Below are 22298 nucleotides of genomic sequence, written 5' to 3'. Positions count from 1 at the left end.
TGTATGAGACCACAGTCTCAGGCTATGCAGACTTTGAAGTACAATCAACAGCATATCAGAGCAATTTATTATGATATCTTTAAAGATGGGAGTTTTTTTAAGAACCATCAACTTTAGCTTTAATGAAAAATCAGTTGGCTCTTGAAAGACAATGATCGATACTACAAAGCATCTTGCAATCTTTCATTCTGCACATTATGACAATACGAAAGACCTAGAAAACAGCAATTGTTACAACTGATCAATTTTTGAACAACAGAAAAAAAAAACCTTCTTGGATGACTTTGACCTTTTATTTGAAAGTTCTGAAGATTTTTATGTACTTCAATGGAAAAGCATCAGGTTGGGATATAGGCACAAGCAACAGGTTGTTTTGCTTCAGAGCTATAACATAGCTTTTCTATAAGCTCTTCTGTGTCTGTAGATGATTGGGGGCGCTATTTTGGTTTTTTCCCCTAGTGCTTTACAAAAAGACATACTGCACCATGTTAAACACAGACATTACTCCTTTATATAACAACTCATTTATTACATCTGCTTAAAGATTAAGTGCTATTAAAAATTGCAGAACAACTTCAGTCAATACTATACCATTAAGCCTGCTGAAATGAATTGTTTCACTGCATTGTCACAACAGAGAGGAAATGAAATCTCCATTACAATGAACTAGCTCTTCCCCCATGGTACAGGAGCACAAGCAGTTTAATTTAGACAGCTTTAATGGTGGCTTTAAAGCCAAAACAATCAAGTGCAGGAAATAACAGGCTAAACTCAGTCCTGAGATAATGTGGTGATAAATGTTACTTACTGGGTGTAAATTTGGGCAGAAAGGTACGGGAGGCAAGACATGAGTTGAAGTGATTTGGCATGAAATTCTCCTGGTTAGTACATATACATAATTCCACTAATATAATGTACAAAGATCAAGAAGCAGCATGCCTTGGTTTTCACTACATGAAGACTGTTATGATCCATTTAATGGGTATGCTAAGGGAGAACAGTACAAAAAGGCAAATGGCAAAGTGCACCTTTACACTTGGACCAATGCACAAACAGTCAGATCGTAACAAATTGCAGGATGTAATATAAAGTAGCTCAGTTAATTTTATAACTCACTTCAAGCCTTTTAAAAAGCAGGATATTACTTTACCTGTTAAGGTATCATTACTGCCTACAAAATTCTCATTTGACAGTAAAGGAAATGAGACCATACAGTACAAAAACAACCTTTGTGCTATACAGGCATATAAACAACCTTTCCAGACTGAACCTTTTCTGCCCACTATTTTACAAGGAAGTATTGTTGCCAAATTAGTCCATTCTGGAATTAGAACAACATTATTTGTTTAGAAATTAATCTGCAACTAGGTGCAAATAGATCTTTAGATGCTAAACATCTAGCTCATTTCTTGTGAATTTAGAAAGGTAAATATTATTCCTATAAATGTATAAGTTTAAACAAAAAATATTTGCATTCCTGCAGTAAAAGCTTCTGGTTTTCCGAGTAAAAGAGGAGAGATGGTTTGAAGGTTAGGTGACCCAGCTGATGGGGCCTTAAATGTAATGACCTCTTTGTCACAGAGTTTCCATACAGGCAAACCACTGGGCTTTTCTGACTCAAATCACACAAGCTACCTATAGTCAACAGTACTCGCAGCAGTGTCACATGCAAAACAGAGTAAATCTTAAGAGGTAGATAGATACTACAGTAACAGAGACCATCTTGAATCAAGGACAGGCTCATGGCAACATGAGACAAATGCTGACAGCTCCACTGCCCACTTCTGCTATGGTACCCTTCCATACGTTGCCAAGACTTGCCCCAGAGCAGGCAGCGAAAAACCTGCAGAGGATAAGAGTTTGCCACAGAACACCATTGACAAAAGTCATTCCACCAGAAGAGGTGTGCAAAGACACAGAGTGCAAAACCAGCTTCTTTGCACAAACCTCCTCTTTGATCAAATCGCTGCTTTGCTAGTGAATTAAAATGCATTGCATATGTGAAAAAGCTGCAATTGTTTCTTAGCTTCTACTATGATCTCAGTATGTACTTACAGCAAGAGCCCCCTGAATCAAAACTCCGCATTTCCCACCTGAAGACAGCCGGGCTGCTATGGCTCCATCCCCCAAAAGCCTTCTAAAAGCTATGCTTTACTGCAATGCAGAACTAAAGCTTTTTTCTCCAGATAACTCTCTGAAGGACAACAGGATCTAAACTTATTACATACTCTCTAGAACATGTCTAGCTTTTGGTATAAAAAGTCACAGAATTTTCAGTGTACCAAATATGGATTTTTTTCTTCATCCCTGCTGGCTATTGAGTACTTGCACCCTAAAATAAACCTGCAAACTGCAGAAACAAAAGTCTTGCCTGATTATTTATCAGCCTATTTATGTAGCACTATCTCTATGCAAGAAGTCACCTAAGCAATGAATGATAAAAGCACAAACAAATGAAAAATGGATGAGCTCCAAGGTTCCTTTAGGAAGGCTTAATTTCTCATCTTTACTGAAAGACAACTTCTGTTCTTCACAACATTTAAAGAAAAAGAGCAGACAACTTCAAAACCCAATGGCTTCTCTGGTACCTGCACACCACAGACCTCCACAAGAAAGTCCATTCTCACCCCGTGTTTGGAATTTCAGCTGACAACAACAAAGATTTCTTGGGTGGAACAAATAAGTTACAGGAAGAAAGTGTATCAGTAACCAGGCTCTGTGAACAGTATCTCAGCCTGGAGAGATACTTGTTTTGAAACACTCTCCTTTTTGACCTCCCTCTCTCCACCCCCCTCACATTTGAACTCTGAAGACGGTGAGGCCAGCACCCTCAAAGCTACAGCCCGAGCCAAGTGCTGGGGAAGCAAGCATAGCCAGAGTGAGCCCCTTCTCCCCGCAGAGATGCTTTCACCCATCTTCTGGGATTCTCGAGCCCAGAAAACCGAGCTCCAGCAGCTTCACTCAGCTCCACTAGCCACAGCCCATTACATAGCAGTCCCTTCTGCATACTGAAAATAATACCTGTCAAATTAAGGGACAAAAGGTTTTTCTGGTTTTTACCTCCATCTCAAATGCACGACTAAGAAGCAGAATTACTTTTCTTTCCTACCTCTCAAAATCAGCACTAAGACTGTTGATTAAATTCCACTCTTTGAATCTTTACTGCCTGAGATCACAAATAAGGAAGAGCAGGACTCTACTCTCAGCTCCTATGGGCAGTGTGGGCTGATTAGCATTTACTTAAAAAAAAATGTTTACTTGTAACCTAAACAGATTTTCTCCCAAGTCCCTGAGATTTGGCAGACATGGAATTTGATATGACCCTTTTTTATGAGGCAGAACTGCAAGAGGCCCCTAAATACCCACAATAAGAACTGGATTCAATTCACGGGTATCACATTGCAAATATAAAACCTTGGCACAGCGCTGGTGCAAAAAATGACCAGAGAAAAATTTTAAAAGCACAGAAAGAGGAATCTAAACTTCCCTCTAGCTGTTGCAATCCTCTCAAGAAGCCTGAAACAGAAAAACAATTACATGAAAAACCACAAGAGGTGGATCTGAGGCAGGTGGGCACAATTTGCTCACACTTCTGAGGCCAGCCTGGAAAACTTTACCTAAGAAGGGGAATATAGAAGTAGTTTGTAAAATACTCAGTTAAAAGTGATTTTGTCAGGGATGGAAACAATGTATTTGATCTTCTTTGCATGTCTTACTTCTCTGCTCTTCATATACACATCAATTAAGTGAAAAAGGATCAAACCACTGTTGGTCTTTAAGTCAACAAAGCACCTAGCAGTGTGGTGGTAACACAGGAAACAATAAACAGACTGTAGGCTTTCTGCCGACTTAAGTTTAATAAAAGAGCTGATCCTTCCTGAAAAAAATCAAAACTAGTATTATTACTCAGAAAGCAACAACACTGAAAAGGTATTACAGTGTAATACTATACTGAGAGTTCATCACTATACTGTTCAATTCAATTGCTACCTCAGAAATACAAGATGTGAGCAAGACAGTATTCACAGCCTTTTTTATTACTATTATTGTGTCCAAGAAACAACTGAGGCAGTAAGGATAAGCAATGTAACAAACTAAAAGCATTCGTTAGCTGAGTAAGCCCTGATACACATGTCACTAAGACTGAAATTTCATTTCTATTTCTCATTGTATTAACAGCTCCAGACATTTGATGTTCCCAAAACAACTTAATTCCCATTTTCTCACAGACGCATGAGTGTACATCATACATAGATGCATCCCATTGCTTCACCTGCCCCTAGCCAAGTACTTTATGTTCAAGTCAGGCACTAAGTTTGCCATCAACTTCATTTTGCTCAAAAATAGATATATATTTCTTTATTTCATAAAAAGGACATAATTATATTCTCTTACCCAGATAAAACATGAAAGAAAACTCGTAAGTTTCAGACTCTTAAATCTACAGAGAACATTCACAGCAACATGATCTCTGGTGAATTTCTTGGACAGGATAGAGCTCTGGAAAAAGCAGGTCAAACCCCACTGATGTGAGGGGAGTTGTATTCGTTACTCCTAGGCTGAATTTGACCCATTGTGCAATTAAGAAGAAAGTAAAGTGCAACACTAGAGGAGTTTCATTGTCACTGAGATAGTTAACACTCACTTAATGTGGAGTCCTACCCCCAGGCTTCAGACAGATTTAAAGCTCTGTATTTAAAAATAAGCACCGCTTTGAACCAAGACAATAAAGAAGCCATTAGAAAAAAGTCTATTAAACACTTACCAGGAAACCTGCTATGGAGGTTAGCATCACAGTTGTATCCATTGAACTGAGCCGTCACTGAAAGCACTTTAATCGTCAGCAGGAGCAGTAACCATACCTGTTCCATTGCAAAACCTAGCAAAACATTAGGTGGTTATTACACACATCTGTTCATTGCGTTAAAGATGCTTACTGCAGTCATTTAACCACTCAGGAGGTTATGGTCTCCAGCAAACGAATTGGGGATAAAGCTCACAAGCTTATGGGAAAGAGGCCACAGGCAGCAGGGCCCATTTCTCTACTTCTGAGTATAATGTGTAATTTCTATTAACTTCTACAGCTTTTAATCATAACTTGTGGCAAAAAAGGTACTCCAGAATGATATCAAAGGAAAAAAATCCCTAAAATAGATTGACAGATTAGCATTGCTTAAATATTTAAACTCCAACAGCTTTTTTGACATTTCAGTGTAAAAATTCTTTCAGAAAGACATCTTAGAACAATAGTTTTATTTTAGCCAAGTCCTTGAAAACCATACAGATAAATGCCTTGCTGAGCAATTGTCAGGCTCAAGGTACTAGAATAAAAATCAGTTTGTATCTATTTGCCAAAAATCTGTTCTTTGAAGCATGCATGCAATTGCATTGAGTTTACGTACAGAGTTGGCACAGACACTTGCATCTACTTGAATTGTATCTGGCAACCAGACCAGGAGATAAGAATACATGAATTTCTAGTGTCTTGAGTAATTTTTCCTTTGGGGAGGAAAATTCCAAGGTATAATACCTGTGGTATTTAGCACAACCAAAAATATATCCAATTCATGCTTTTGTCAAAAATATCCCAAAATATTGAGATTTTTTGTCCATGAATCCAAGTGTTACAGATTTTTTTTTTTTTTAAATAAGATTTTGTAATTCTAGAAAATATCTCTGCCAATATGGACCTCAAACACAGCAATGCTCTCCATTTGCCTAGACAGGAACTAAGCAATTCTAAGATTTAGGAGGTTTGCTTTCTCTAAGACTATGGATAACAAAGATGCTGATCATCACCTCTCTCCAAGTGGACATCAAAGAACATTTGTAAACTCCATAGATGCAGCACACCTAAATGCAGACATATCTGGCATGGCAAGTGGCTGTCCTGCATTGCTGAGAAGAGCAGACAACAGCACACAGAGAGAACATTTGAGACAAACCCTCACTCTTAACTAGATCTTTCGTGGCTACACAGCAGTCTGACCTAAAGTCTGCTCAAATTAATAGAAAGGCTTCCACTAGTTTTCAAATCAGGCTCACAGAGTACACAAACCTGGGATTTAAAGCCTTGTGTTGGCAGACCCATAGATGACACTGCCAAGTGCTCTTTCTTGGCACACCAACCAACTACAATAAAACACGGAGACAAAGTCTACTAAAAAGTCAGTCCAGACATTCGCTCATGTGTAATTCTGCTTGGAAATACATGGAAAAAAAATGAAGAATTGGAAATGCTAACTTCCTGCTAAGCATGCGCGTTTTGGAAGTCAGGTATGACTTTTGCTCTCATACCCAAAAGCAGTTTTGCTAGCAAGTTGTGCACAACTTCCTCAAAGCATGACCTATAGCAACAATGCAACCTCCTTTTAGTTTCAGGTGGATACAAAACTCTAAATGAAAGCAGTTTTTGACCCTCTACTCCTTTTCCACTAGATGCCTGTACAGATTGACAGCACTTGTAGCTAACGCTGATGAAAAATTATGAAAACGTAAGAAAGAAAATAAAATTTAACTGGGTTGCTATGAAAATTCTATTTTCATGATCTCCTCACCATCTCCATTACTCTCAGACAGAGCAGTAAGGTAGTGTTTTGTTTGTTTACTATGAAAATTCATACTTTATTTTGAAAGAAACATTTTTTCCTTTGGAAAATTGGCATTTCTCCAACATACTGGAGCCTTACTTCTGCTTGTACAGCAGTTACATCGATAAAGTGGCTATTACTGTCCTGTTGTATATGAGCTGGTTTCTGATGTCCATTACAATGGTATAAATCAAGGGCAATTTACCAAGATCTAAATCTGACTTCAATTTTCCAACTGCCACAGTATTTTTTGCTACTAAAAAAAACCTGTTTGAAAAGAATTTAATGAAAGATAACACTGACAAAGCTGTAGCTATTACTTTAGACGAAAAGCAGAACTTACAATAAATTCTAAAATTTTAATTATTAAACTTAACTTCTGCTGCTGTATTTCAGAGGAAGGAGAGATGATTGCTAAGGAACAAAGCTGAATTAAGACATTAAGTATTTATAGCATTAGTTCTCTAGCTGTATTCAGAACAAATCAGATTTTAACCCAGCCAATAATGTCCTACTTGCTTTCTGGTTATTGACTCATTCACATATGGATCAACATGCAGATCCACATCATCAGTTGAGCTGACTACTGCTGGTTTCAGTGAAATAAGTTAGGAACGTGTATTATTTTTCATTTCTCAAGAGAATTGCAGGCATAGAAAGGACCCTGAGAGGCCAACCTCACCTATCTGCCCACACCAGCAAGAATCAAGGCAGCCATACCTGCTTTTCCAGTCTGTTCTTAAAGGCCTCTGGGAACTTATTTCTCAACAGAAATTTCTAAAACTTCAGTCCTCCAAATGTATAAGGCACCCTAACAAAAAGATTTGTACCATACTGATACTGCTGAACATTTCATCCAATTAAAGCAGCACAGAACTTTTATTAAAATAGTAACAGGAACATTATAATCTTATTGTCTGTACATGAATATGAAATGAAAATTCAATTTACAAAAAAAGAAAGGTAACGTGTAAATGTCAGGAATAGGGTGACTTATAATCCAGGAGTAAACAAATTGATGTGGAAGATGTTTGCCTTTTTTTCTTCAACTTAGTATGCAATTCTTTAAGCTTTTTTTGAGGAACACAGCTCTTGGTGCTTTCCAAAAAAAGTGCTTCTTTGGTCTAGTAGCAAACATATTTGGCTGTTAAGACAACTTTCATGATTCCAAAGATGCCACCATATACTGCAAGGGAAATGGGATCCTTTCTATCTAGGAAACTCTTAACTAACAAACCCATACCAGGTTTCACTGATGTACCGAGAGTTCTCTTCTATGGTCTTCAGCCCTCATCTCTAGTTTTCTCTGCTGAGCATCTTCATCAAGGATCTTAATGTTTACATGATTTACCATGTTTTGTTTATGACATTCACAGTGTAGTGCTTAGTCTCACTGAAACGCCCAAATCACTTCAAAAAATTCCTGTCATAGCTACTTAAATAATTTTACTTCCAAATGTTTCTGCCTCTACCCATCCACCTAAGGATCTCTTCCAAACAAGTTCTGGTATTTTTCTATTTAGCAAGGGAACCTTGGCTTGGGGGTGGAGGTAAAAATCTATGTGCAAGACTTCCAAAACACAAAAAGAACATGACAACTATCTCAAGCATTACTAGAACACAAGAGCTTTAAAGGCCAGGTGTAGACAAAGAGATGGTCAGGGATTTAAAGACCTACCAAACATGGTTAATTAAACCATTTCAGAGACTATGGTTCATGTAGATTTTTAAAACAATCAATTCAAAGGAAAAAAAAACCCCAACATATACAGGTTTCAATGTAATAAAATTAGAGTAAAATTCTAGAATGCTGAAATAGTCAGGGTATGATTCCCTGCTGAACCAGAGTTGTCTACATACTCAGCACTGAGTCACAACTGCAGGTCTTACTGTTCTGTGCTGCATATCATTGAAGGGTACAAAGAGGTAACAGTTGCAACCTGTAGTCCTTAATTTAATTGTTACCATTTTACAAAGCCCTTATCCCTGCTTTCATGAACTTCACCATGTCAGAAAAACCACACAAAATTTCAAAGTAAAGATGTTTATGATTTAAACAACAGCTATTTTGCAGTCAATTTAGGAGTTTAGTTTCATGAAGAAACATTGGTTTGACCTATCTAGATTTGCTCTTCTTTCCTCTTATCACTCGACATTCATTTCTCTTCTTCACCCATCCTCTCTAAAAAAAATTCAAAAATTTTCAACTGTGAACATCATTCACTGATTCAGCTCTACATTTTTATTGAAATTCATTTGAGAATCATTTCTGACTTCTGAGTAGATTACTTAGTTCAAATATTCATGTCTTTCAAAAAAACCAGTTAATAGTAATAAAGAAAACTTCTGAAAGAAAATTATAGAAGTGATACGCACATAATAAAGCTGGTGGATCATTTAAGTGTTTTTATATATATCTAGTAACTGCTTAAATGCTCTCTAGCATTGTACATTAGGTCTCTACAAGTAATGGAATAGAAACATCACTACTTTTACTCACAAAAATATTTTCAAATTATTATTATATAGTTCAGTGAGTACTACTTAGTCAACTCATGACAAAATAGTTCCTTGTCTTTTTGGTTTACATTTGTTTTACTGCCACATTTGCTTCTGCATCTGCACTGAAGCTGTGAAGTACATTAACTGTACCGCTGTCAGGTCTTCCAGAACCACTTCGCTTCTAGACACTTTGCTTCTAGATCATTTGCTGTCACTTAAAAGTAACCCCATGAACAAAACAGAATACCTCTCTACCTCAAGGTCTTCGGTGGAATTTTCTCTGAACTTGTAAATCCCATTGTAACGAATTATCCAGATCACGTTTTCACTATTGCCTTCCACTATCTCCTTGGCTCTTCTGATGCAGATAAAATAGGACATGGATCTTTACAGTATCTGTTTTGAAGACAAGCCTACCAAACAGTGATAATTGCCTTTTTTCAAAAGGATTGTAAGAGAAAAAAGGGCACCTGAGATGTGAAGAACTAAGACATGTTTCCGCTATAAAAATTCCCTCTGTTTGTGGATAGTCTTTGGTGCTGAGACTGAAACACAGCACTTCTTTTCTTACAGACTTCTCTGATTTGAGACTCCATAATGCCATTCCTTTTCTGACACCAAGCAAAACCTGCAAAGCTGAAAAAAATTTATCTATATGCAGACGTGTGCACAAACACATATAAACATGACAAATATATACACAGAGGCACATACATATATCTTGAAGTCCGGCAGTTTCCTAAACAGAGGACTAAAGCTGATGACGGAGCTAAACCTGTGAACAGACTGTATGTTCCCAAAATCACAGTATTTGAGGGCACATAGCACAGAAATACCACAAATGTAATAATTTAACATATATGAGGAAATAATAAAACTAAGAACATCAGAGATCAGTGCACCCTAGAATGTACAAAAACAGCTGATTCCCCCTCCCCCGACCCCCCCCCAATGGGAAAATAGTTTTGTTTTAAATAGGTAAACTAATCTTTCTCTCTCATAGCTATTCAGGACACAAAAAGCAGTTGTGGACTACACAGAAAAGACCACACATTAAACACACGCACATAGTCAGGCAGACACTTGCCTTCAGCATCAATTATTTGGTCCTAGAATGCATCAATTATTTGGTCCTAGAACGACCCGTGTTTATTTGCTAGTCATATTTCCTTTCAATTCTTGAGATTTAAAAACAAGAGTCCTGGATTAGCTCCATACTACATCAGCTTTGAAATTAAATGTTGGGTCAAAGCTTGGAGTCTGTGCTTAATCAAACTTCTACCAGAACCAAAAACTTTACCTGATGAAGACTAAATCATAGCTAAAGTCTCAAAAGCCAAGATCTTTTGTGAATCAAGCAGATGCCTACAGCATCCAAGGAAAATGAGACAAGGGAACAAATTTTTGCATGTTTTTTTAAAAACAGTACACAAAGCCTTTGCTTTGGTTCTAAAGTTTAAAAAAAGTCTGGTTTGTTTTCCAGTCCTTTTACAATAATCTCCTTCACGGATAAAAAAGCCAAAGGGACTGAGAAAGAGACATTAATTTTCCACAAAACGAAGCCACACTAAAATCACTAGACTTTAATCTGAAAGACTTCAAATTTTGACCAGCATGTTATATGGGCAACTGAAATTCAAGACCATAAAATATTTATATGGAAGCAATCCATAGCTTGCTTACAAATTGAAATGAAATAACCATACTAAGCCCTGCCAAAAACCAAAAGGTTGAAAACCTAGATCTTATTCCCAAAGACACAGTTCAGTCTTTTTTGTGAATCTTTTGTGAATTCCACTACTACTGGTAGTAAGAATTAAACACGTATGTTGGGTAAATAATAGAAGTCTTACAGCCATGCAGCATTCTTCAACCTATAAAATCAGCAAAAGGTGTGCTTAAAGAGATACACACTAGCATAGGTCCATCTGGAGCTTAATCCCATAGACTCAGATAGGCAAAGTTCCAGCTAAGAGTGTTTTTTTGCCTAAAGACTAGGGAAATGTAATTGGTGTAGCATACTGCCAATAAGCTGTAAAAAAAAAAAGAGAGAGAGAGAGAGAAAGAAACCTACATTTTAACACTTCAAAACATTCATAATAACCTTTTCAACACTGTACTTTAGTATACACGTCTGTCTTCATTGTTACAAAAAATCCTTGGATAAACTGAGATTTTTTTAATCTGGTCTGAAAAGAAATTAAATTAACTGCATATTTACAAGGTAAGAAGAGAAACAGTGATCAAATGAAGAATGTGACAGTATGAAAGAGATTTATACGAAGTAGCATAATACCTTCTTCCAAGGAGACAGACTATTAGGGAAATACAGTTATTAAAGCATAAAAGAACTGAACAACTATTTGTTGAACGAGCCAGAGATGTTGACTTACTAGATCTATTTAAACTTAGTCACTTAAGACTGTTGAAGTCATGGAGTAAACTGTTTACCTGCTATTCAGTGCTAAATATCAGAGTTATTCTAGCTTTTCCTACGTCCACTAGTGAAATACTATTATTCTCAAATGTGCTACCTTCCCCCCACCCCATTCCATGTTATTTCTACTGTAGTTGTGCTTGGTGATGGAATAATTGGATTTTACTGTAAATATTGCCACAATATTTGTTTTGCTGTCCCACAAAGGTGACTTGAATAGGTTATTTAGATTTTATTCCTGCATTTCACAGAAAATACTGCCAAAACTCTTCCAGACATTTATTTTAACAACCTAAGGAAATGCTAGTGTTTTCCAAATCATGCCCATCATATTATACGTTGAAAGCACCTAAATATGTATCTGATAGATAAGCTAAGAATTTTAAGTTTGTTTGAAATTATGTTTCTGACTCCATGGTTCACAGGTACCTCAATAAAACGTGAAAACACAAATCAGCTTAAAGTTCCAGATGTAGAAATGCACAAAATCACATCTCCTGAGCCTCACAGTAAAGAATGATTTCTATTCTGTTCTTCCAACCTGCATGAATTAACAACTGTTTCCCACAGGACATTCACGCAGGTATGAATTGCAGAATGTTTTCCGTAAGAGAAGATTTTAGAGGAAAACAGGTCTGAAGGAAGTGATTTATGGTCAAGGCTTTGGACCTGAATTAAAGAATTTTGGACAAATTCTCCTCTCGCTTTCACACTCTTCATATTGTCTACTGCATGAGAAAAACTTTGACATCAGCAAAACACCTGAGAAAAAAGAAAGGAAATTCAGTATAAGATTTGGAGACTGCTGCAGTGATCTGAAGAGATCATTTTAGCCCAAATGTGGAGGTTCTTGACAAAGCAAGACCTCCTTTTAATCATTAAAATCCATCTAATTAGACTTTTTGTATTTAGATCTACATTTCTTTAATCTTTTGTGTTAGAAGTTAGATTCTTTAGTGCAGCTTTGGTGGATTCAACGTGAAATGCCAAGAATACAAACCTATTAAACCAGACAGATTTCCTATTAAAGTCACTGCATATCTGACTCCCATCATAAAACTAATATAAAAATAATTTTGGATTTTCCACTTCTCACTTCAGCTACAAAATTTTATAAACATAAGAAAAAAATAATCTATAGTTAACAGTTAAAACTGCCCGATTACCAAACAAGGACCATCAGGTAACGACCAGCTGTGCCGCACCCACCTACAGACTGGCTATTACACATAGAAGTAACTGTAATGAACACTACTACAGTGTTTAAGACATTGGCTAATTAATCTAATGCTGAGGGAAAAAAAGGAGCCAATTTTGCTCTATTGCAGCTGTTTTACATTGTGTTCCTCTTTCACTTTTAGTGGAGACATTGCAATTCAAAAATCACTGAAAGGCTAAAGCAAGTCCAGGATCACCTTGGGCTGAAACACACATCAAGTCCTCTGTACGGGAAGTGTACAAAGAGTGTTCCTAAATCCTGGAACGCAGAGGTTGTTCCCAAGCTGAAATACATTCTCAACACATGTCCATTCAGTCTACAGATTTCCTTCTCAGACCACTGATCATTATGGGGGTTCCATCAGCTAGCAAATTTACAGACACTATCAAATCATTTGATACAGGCCACTGAAGAGTCATCACACGCTAATGGCCTTCAGTTGCCTCTAAACATGGTCTGGATTCAAACACACCGATCCAGTGATGAGATGCTCTTAATCCTACTGCCTGCCCCCAGAGCCCTGCAGTCACATGGGCAGATAAAGACCTAAATGAGTATCATTCTACTTAATTACTCTTTTTACGCTTCTGGAGAGCAATATAAATATAAATCTTCAGTAAATAATGCTTGATGTCACTAGCAAGTAGATTATACTGCAGCCATCTGTTTGCAGCTTGAAAAGTTACCAGTAAAATAAGACTTCCTTGACAAAAAGCAGCAACAGTTTATGCCATCACGATGACTTCAATTTCCTTACTTTTAGGAACAGACATTAAGCAGTAAAGTTGTAGAATACTGCTGCAGCACAGTACAGCCTTATCTAATCCTTAAAAGTTAAACAAATTTGCAGTAAATAATGCTGCTAATATCCTAGCCTAAGAAAGTATGAAATACCACGGATTTCATAAATGCTGTGAAATCAGAGAGCACTTACACTGTTCCCAAATTTATATTTAAAAAGAAAAAATAAAAATTATTTCTATTGTGAAATAGAAAAGAGTCACTGATAGATATTTCTTTCACCATGTTTCAAATCCCTCTCATAGCTATTTTGGACTTAAAACAAGGTCTGAAGTCATTTTCAAGTCAGCCTCTAAAACAATCCTGAAGGGCACTGCTCAAGACCTAGCTGAAAGAGAACAAAACGTCATGCACTGGTAAAAATATTCTTTGATCAAGAGCGTGCAAGCAGGGCCAACACTCCTATCTTCTGCTGCTCTTAGATCATGATAAAGTTTTCCCTCACAGTACACAAAGCAATTAGAGTAACTATGTCAATTTGGACTGTATCGGTTCATCAGCTTAACTGAAGACTTGATTTCAAATCCCCGCTATCTTCATTCAAGAATATATTGTCATTATTATTACTTTAAAAATAAACAAAGGTGGTGCAATCATCATGTCTAGTCACCTTTGTGACCAGAGACAATATAATTTCCAATCAGCGAACTGATGTCATTCGATTGCAATGGAGCCAGATAAGAAGTCTCGCTTATCAAAATTTTCCTCCATCAATGAAATGATTGTGGGAACAGGCTGACCGATACTACAAGTTGGATAACATTGTCTCCTTCAGGCAATTGATAGTTTCCCTCCTGAAAGCAACATGAGCGGGTTTGACATACATTGATAGCCTCAGCACTGCAAGGGGTTTGTAACCTTCCTCCCCTCACATTAATAGTGTGAGTCTGGCCTGGGTACCTTTAGGTAAAAGCTAAGTTGAGAAAAAAAAAAATCACCTCTTTTCACCGTTGGATCCTCATTTGCCTTCATGTTTTCATTAGCCATTCCCTGCATACTTCTTCCCCAACAAACTCACACTGAGATTTCCCAGTGAGGTTAAATTTGTCTGACAGGTGATAAAGTAAGAACTTTCTTTAAAAAGTAACAAATAATTTAACATTTACCAGTATTTTAGTAAGTTCTAGTTGGCTGACATGGTGGGCACTTACCCAAATCCCCTGTAGCTGTTGAGTCAGCTGTACTCCATCTATCCTGTGCTCCTGCATGTGATCAAGTGTTCAACTTCTCTGCCCTGCAGAACTTTTTCAGAAAATACGCTGACCCTGTGGATGGGGGAAAAGAGACACTCATTATGAAAATTCTTTTTAAAGTAAGTTTGGATTTTAGATGGGAAAATTTGACAGGTCTCAGAATACTTTACAAGTCTGTTCATCATCAGACTGAAACCTGAGCAGGATCTTTATGGTGTTTTTTTTCAATCCTCTGCCTCTTTTTTTGTTGCAGCCTTTTGATCTGCTTCTTTCCACTTGTATGAAGATCTCCAGAGGACCATGTGGGACAAACAATCGACCTGGAGAAATTATTCTGTCATCAGCTTGTTGAGGGAAAACCTTGTCTGCTTAAAAAGAGGGGTGGGAGGAAGGAGAGAGATGGAAGCACTGAGATAGGATCAGTAACTAAGCTGCAAGGTTATCAATGTCCCGTTGTGTTTTGTAAGAAGTGTCTATTTTTTTTCAATTCTGGGCTAAATTCATAGTACTAAACAAAACAAAAGCAAAAAGAGCGACATTTCACGCTGTGATGAAAATGTGATATAGGGGTGTCATCATGAATACAGGTGTCAACAGAATGATAATTACCAACAGGACATCAATGCACACAAAGCCAAGTGCACACAAAGGCAGAGATCAAGCTGCTAGAAACCAAACCTGCTTCATAATATCTACTCCCCTGTCTCTGGGATTTGGAGGGGGGTGGTGGGGAGGTGTTTAACTGCCTTTTGTTGCATTAGTTTTTTCTTCCTCTTGCCTCCTTTCACCCCCTTTCTTCAGTTTCTATTGCAACCATCTACGCCTAGAAGCTTTCATTACACCTTCAGCCAGGGAAAACAATAATTTAGAGGCTTTGACACCATAGAGATAGCTTTGAGGTGCCTGGATTTGTTGGGGCTTAGGGCAGTTTTTAGAATAGAAAAGCCATGCCTCAGCCATACCTTCACTTCAGCAAGCTCCTCTTAGACATTAAAGTGCTCCAGAGCACACTGTGCGCATTCACGGTAACCCTGGCAGGCTCCGAAGAGCAGCCATGGCAGAACCAGTGGCGACATGATGCACTAATCCTCCCTCCTCCTCACGATCCTACCACGTCAGGGCACTGCAGAAGAAAGCAGATGACCCTTTTAACACTGAAGCATCCTACAGAGGCACAGGCCCCGGTGAAGGAGCTCCTAGAAGAAGCCCAGAGGGCTCACGGGTCTGCACGTCCCCTGCCTGCTCTCCGTTTCTCCGGAGGCAGTGGGATGCTCTTCTGCTGTTTCCTGAGCTACCCTCTGCCACTCACCTCCACATATGAGAGATCAGCGGCCTCATCACCCAGCGGTGCTGCACAAGGTCCACTTCGCTTTCCTCCCAGTGCTGAAAGGGGGTAGCCCCTGCACACACAAACCTTGTGCTCTGCACCAGGGACTGCCAGACCCCACCTGGCCACTCCAGACCCAGCAAGGAGAACCCAGCACTGACCCCTTACTTAAGCAGCCAGAGCTTTTGCGGTTCCCAGCAGGAGTTTTGCTCCAGAAAAGATCCAGTCTGCAAGGGTTATATTTTAAAGTCATCAGGCACCAAAGGACTCTTTACCTTTATAAATTTCTAGCGCTTTATTCAGGCACATACCGTATAATATTAATGATGCTTTGGCTGGGTAAGGACTCAAAAACTAAATCCAACTTTATAATATGAATAATGTAATACAGTCTGGACTAGGGCAGCCTTGAAGTAATAAAAAGATAAACCAAGAGATATGCAGCAATGACACGTTCCAGTCTTTTACTTCATATTAAGTGTTTGGACAGGTTTGGTACCTCATCACACAAATCTGCAATGAAATACCTCAGTGTAATATCAGTTTCATAAACAAGAGTGTTTAAGAGAGTAGACTCAAATCTACCCTTGAGTATGTTTCTGAAATGGAAATCTCCATTTATTTTTTTAAGACACTCATAATATAAAAAGTCATCCCTTGCCTTTTGATCCTCAGATTATTAAAAACATCAAATCATCTTAAAACACTGTGTGCAATTTCTCTACGTTTCCACTGACAGCAAGTAAAGCTTCTGCAACATCTGGGTTTCTTCCCTCTATAGGGATATGCACACAATGAAATCCTGGCCCAGCATCACAGCCGTCATCCCATCTTTCTCTTGCTGCAGACTATGCTTTTCAGTAAATAAAGGAGACAAAGCGCCAGGCTGCAGGACAGATCCTTATAACCTGAGGCTCACTCAAGAAGCTGGCCATCTCAGCAGCTATGCACAAAGGAGTGATGGCTGTGCATTTTTGGGAGACTCAGCTGTCCCCACAAACTGTAGAAGCAGCTTGGCTGAAGTGAATGCACTTGCACCTGCACACATGTGTGAGCAGAAGCAGGTTAAAACCTGGCTGGGCAGCACAGCTCACAGTGGCTGCATTGCAGCCCTCAGTAGCCAGCAAGACTAGCCTTCAGCCCAGCAGGTCACATCGTGTACCCCTATGAAAATTATTGCTGGCATACCCCTCTCTCACCATGTGCTTCTTAGGGAAAGAACAATTAGCTAGATGTTCCCAACCCCAACAGCTTTCACAACCTGGGAGCACAGCAGTTCCCCCCTCAAACTATTAAAACTCCATAGGCAAAGGGGAAAACAGCCCCAACATGTTCTATCAGTAATTAAGTACTCTTACTTATAGAAAGCAATCAATCAACAAATCTCTGTACTTAGTAGAAATAGGCACTTTCTCTGCTATCACACTGTACTTGTAAGTGATCTGAGGGATATGCTGCACGCACCCATAAAATCTAAGATTCTGTTTCAAGTTCTCTATAAATAATAGAGAATTCAGTAATTCCTCTGCTATATAATGTGTTACTTATCTGCTCTTTACATTTAAAATAAAAAGAAAACCCTGAATTCATTAACTTGGCAAAATAAACCAAACGTGAGTATATCACCATTAATCCTTGAAGGAATGCGCCCCCAACTATTTGATTCTCTAATCTTACACAGTTTATTTGTAAAGAAATGATTTTCACTCTGTATAGTATTCTGTAGTTTTGCAAGCTTTCAGTATGATTTCAAACAGTTATTCTGGCCAGAACAAATGTAAGGGCACAGTGCTATGAATATATCACAAAGAGCTTTCCAAATGTACCTCATTATCACTAACAAACACCTTCCTCATTTCCAAATTCAAAATCTGTCTCCATCCCAGAAATCCCTCTGCCTGTCTCACTGTTTTGCATATTATTTGAGATCAGACAATCTGATTCTTCTGAACACTAATTTTAGGAGTTTTGGACACAAGTTTTGGTGATTAGCATCTAAGGAACTATCTCTTTTTGTATAGAAAGATACCATGCATAAGCAAAATTATTTCCCCTCCCTTCTCCTCCAGGATTTGGAAAGCCCCCACTCACCCACAATTTGCTGCTGATATCTAAATACCTGCAAGGAGACAGAGTTGCTGCAAGAGGATAGAGAAACTCAACAGAAGAGAGCAAATTTCAAATTAAAGGGCAAGTCCAAACATTATTAACCAGTCCATACGCAAGCCAAATTCTACTGCTGATTTGCCCGCGATATAACTTCAGAGCCTGTCAGATTTACATTACTCTTAATAAAGAAAAATGCAATAGACAAGATTATAATTTATTATTAACCAGAAAAGAAAAAAATTTCCCTATGTTTTTATCACTATTATCCTCTTGTATAGAGCTCTGGAGATATCCTAAACTTACTTTTATCAAACTAAGCCAATATTAGAACTTCACCATTAATGTGAAACGCCACAAAGCTCAGCTAGATTGTTAGCTTTTTTAAGCACAGAGGAGAAATAATGCTATTTCAAAACAAAATGTTCTTCAGTTTTATAAGTCATATGGAAATCCCATGCTCAATTCAAAAGTGAAACACTCTGCTGTCAAGAGGGACTCTACCTTTTTGGGAATGAGTTCTGAAGATGCACAGTGATTGCCGGAGGGCCCGCGAAATGAATTCTGCAGCCTAAACGGCCTTCTGAGGGAACAATTCAACCAAAGCACATTTCCATTGTTTAGGAGCAGAGGAAGTCTTATACATGATTAGACAAGTAGTTTATTTAGCCACATGCCTTGTCTAGAATATACCTCAACACTAAACAATTTTAAAAGTACAGGGGGAAAAAAAAAAAAGGATGCTTAAAAACACAACCTCAGCTGAAAAAAACAAAGCAAACCTTTCCCACAAAATAACTTAACAGAAGTCAGCTTATGTTTGGGACTTTATATAGGCTTATATTTGGGAGGGATCTCATGGATTTCCTCTCTAGACGTTATCATCATCCATATACTGCAATTATGATTCCCCTTACTTGCCTCTTTTCTACCCAGGCCTACATGAGTACTTTCAGTTCTTCTTACAATGAAATTTTGGAAGCCTCCCAATATTCCCCATCCCTTCTCCAGTTGCTTTGTGTTTCTCATACCTGTATTTATCTGCATTTGAAAACCCCCACGCTTTTGCTTTTCTAGCCATTTCTCAGTATTAAGACCACATTAAGCCCCTTGGTATAAGCAATTCACACTACTACCCAGGCTTCTTTTCTGAAAGATCCAATTTAATTCAGAACCCAGCTAATGTAGATTAAACAACTTATATCATTCTTATTATACCTAATCAATATGTGCTGTAGCCACAAGGAAAAAAAAAAAATTAAAAATCAATACTGCATGAGAAATTCCTCCCTAGTTACAATCAAATATACTCACACAAACACATGGCTTAAAAATTGTCATGGCTCTTTACATTATTGGCATCTAGAAGGAGAGTGCACCAGTTTTAAATAACTGAACAGTATTCAACCTCAGAACCGACTAGTTCACTATCTTGCCAAAGCAATTGTAATTTAAATCTCTGTAATGCAAACTGTTAGCAGAACAGTGAGCACAAGTGAGAAAAATTATCATGAAATTATACTTGCACTGAAACATCACACAGAACCTAAATCCAGTTTATGCAGTTTTACTATCAGCAAAAACGTGACCTGAACAGATTGTAAATAACCCTGGCGTCAGTTTCATCTGGGTACAGACCATAGAACTGGGATATATAAATCCCTGTTAGTCATACTAGCACACAACAACATATATCAAAGGACCAACATGTTTCAATATTAGCAGAGGTAAACTTGAATGAGAAATGGCTGTGGTAACAAATTATGAATTGGATTAAAAAACACACACGAGACTCCTTCAGCTTCTCTGGCTTTATGGAAACCTGTGTGCTTAGTGGCAACAAATATATTCTCCCCGTGCTTTAGAACGACATTAAAATCAGCTCATTTCTTGCTTTAAAATTCCTGTTTCACAATTTGTCTGCTCTTTGGTTTTAGATGTTTAAGCCCCTACTGGCAGAATCTACATCTAGTAACACACATGAGCTTCAGCTTACCTGGGGGTGTTTTGAAAAAGAGTTTTCATGTTGCCCATAACAGACCTGGCAACCTGCTGTGAAAATAAATCTGGAATTAAACTTCTTGGATTATACAGAGAATTTTTCTTTTCCCCTGAATCTGAAAAAGTAAAAATCACTGTTACCACTTGCCAACTTATCTTCAGTTATAGGAAGTTACACTGTCCACACACAAGACACACAGTTTGGTTTTAAGACCACCATTTCCAAATATATGTATACTTTATTAGCATTAGATTAAGTCTAAACATTACATGCTCCTATATAGAACTACGACGCACTCCTTTTTGAACTCATTCCCACCTCCTAGACAAACCCACAGTCACTATTCCTTTCCTTTGACAACTAGATTATACTTAATCTTTCAGTGTTTCAAGCATTTTTCTTCTACTAAGGTCTGCAGCTTTTCAGATGAGAAAGAGAGGATGTATTTGACCTGAAAGGAACATTAATCTGGTCCTCTTGCTTTACAGCACAGCCTTTCCTTGTCTTCCTCTGCCATTAGCTTCTTCAACTAAATGTAGATGTCACCAGCCTTTCTTTAGCAAAGGGAAATAAGTGTCCCATTAAGTACTTAGAGGAGTGGACAGATTCCCCAATTCAGCTGGTTCCCTACACACTTGCTGGTGCTGAACAGCAAATCTTGTATTTCTGAGAAAGGGCCATCACAGAGAGGTTATTTTCCTCTAAGTGGTTTCCTTATTTCACCTGTTCTCAAGTTTAGTGTTAAGTTGCTGAAAGATTACCTCATTCATATGATTGGGAGCCTGTTAGCCTCCAGAGTGTAGGGTGAGTGAGGCAATAATTATTTGTTTGAAAAATACTGGTAGTTTAGCTTGCATTGCAAAGAAATATGCCTGAATTTGCCATTATTCCAGGGATGAATCCTGAAGCCTTTATTTCCTTTTCAGAGACACAGGCTGTCCTCACAATGGTGAAAAATTACATGCAGAGAGTCCCAGCTGCTGCTCACATTCAGTAAGAGTCTGAAGGGAACTGAAGCAAAGGGCTGACTGCCTGAGCAAGCGCTGCTCCAGACTGCATGTGTGCCCACACCCTGGGACTTCTCCAAGGAGGAAAGTGATCTCTGCCTAAGGTAGGATGTAGTTTAATGTACTTTAATACACTAGTGAAGTGCCCCAAGCCAACTGGGCTCTCCCGCCTCCTTTGGTGTAAAGAGGGTTTTCTGGGTTTAGAGCTTGGCTTACATTGCGCTAGAAGCTTCTTTTGGGGGTCTTATTTGTGGATGTTTGGATTTTCCTAGAGCTACTTTTATTCAAGAAAAAAAGTAAGCAAGGGCAGAGCCAGTGCAATAAATGCAGAGCTTCCCATGTTTATTCAGGCCACAACCAGATTTCTAAGACCCCTTTCCATGAGCTTTTTCCTAAGTAAATACAGCCACTGCTTTGGTTGCTAAGACAGTTTTCTATAATTTAAAGTGAAATTAAAACTTCAAAACAATAAAACCTCAGGTGTCACAAAATATTAATCACGGAGAGAGAAAGAGTAACGGACATCAGAAAGATTTCTCCACAGAAGAGCCTTGACCTGTTCCTCCTGGGTTGTACCAGCTATCAGAATATAAAAAAAGCAAACTGCCCCTAGGAAGAAAAAAAGCTCACTACATGACCTCTATGAACTGGATTTAAGATGCATGTTCATTATTTTGCAGAAGGAATGTTCAGCAGGATCAATATGCCATCAAGATAAAAGAAGAGTATAAATTGTTCTGAGAGTTGGTCAGAATTTTCTTTACTGTCACCCAGGGAATTAAAAACAGAGCAGGAGGCATATTAAAACTGTGCTTTTATAAGCTTAATCAGTAGGCTGGAAAATGAGTTTCAAACAGAGATAATGAGCTCCCAAATCATAATTTGCCAAGGGTGCATCGATTTTCACTGGTCTTCAGATCATTTATGAGCATCCAGTACAAGAACACCTTTCTGCCCCAGGCCCCCACCAAGCAGAAGCATGTGCCAGAACAGACTACATGTATGCAGGGAGGAGTTATCAATTTAATGGTTGCATGAGGAAAAAAGGTCATGAATTTGGATCCACTCAGGATGGATAGTTCATGGTCATTACCGAAGCTGAGAAGGAAAGCAT

At 38.2% G+C, this 22298-nt stretch overlaps 1 protein-coding gene across 2 annotated transcripts in view; it reads right to left on the bottom strand.

Moving 5' to 3' along the window:
* Positions 1–14798, bottom strand: part of ZPLD1 (zona pellucida like domain containing 1) — a 118488-nt gene extending 103690 nt beyond the window's left edge. For both annotated transcript variants that reach the window (XR_007509049.1, XM_049824597.1), the window contains exons 1-2: positions 14701–14798; positions 4766–4879 (exon numbers count right to left, since the gene is read on the bottom strand). Coding sequence is in view for 1 of the 2 variants with exons in the window: in XM_049824597.1 (XP_049680554.1) it covers positions 4766–4871 (106 nt within the window). In the remaining variant the exon portion in view is untranslated. The remainder of the gene's footprint in view (positions 1–4765; positions 4880–14700) is intronic.
* Between the last annotated feature and the right edge of the window lie 7500 nt (positions 14799–22298).

The sequence above is a fragment of the Accipiter gentilis genome, chromosome 21 (assembly GCF_929443795.1).
Source record: "Accipiter gentilis chromosome 21, bAccGen1.1, whole genome shotgun sequence".
Taxonomy (NCBI): Eukaryota; Metazoa; Chordata; class Aves; order Accipitriformes; family Accipitridae; genus Astur; species Astur gentilis.
Note: the sequence above shows the minus strand (reverse complement) of the source record. Positions and strands in the feature narration are given on the sequence as shown.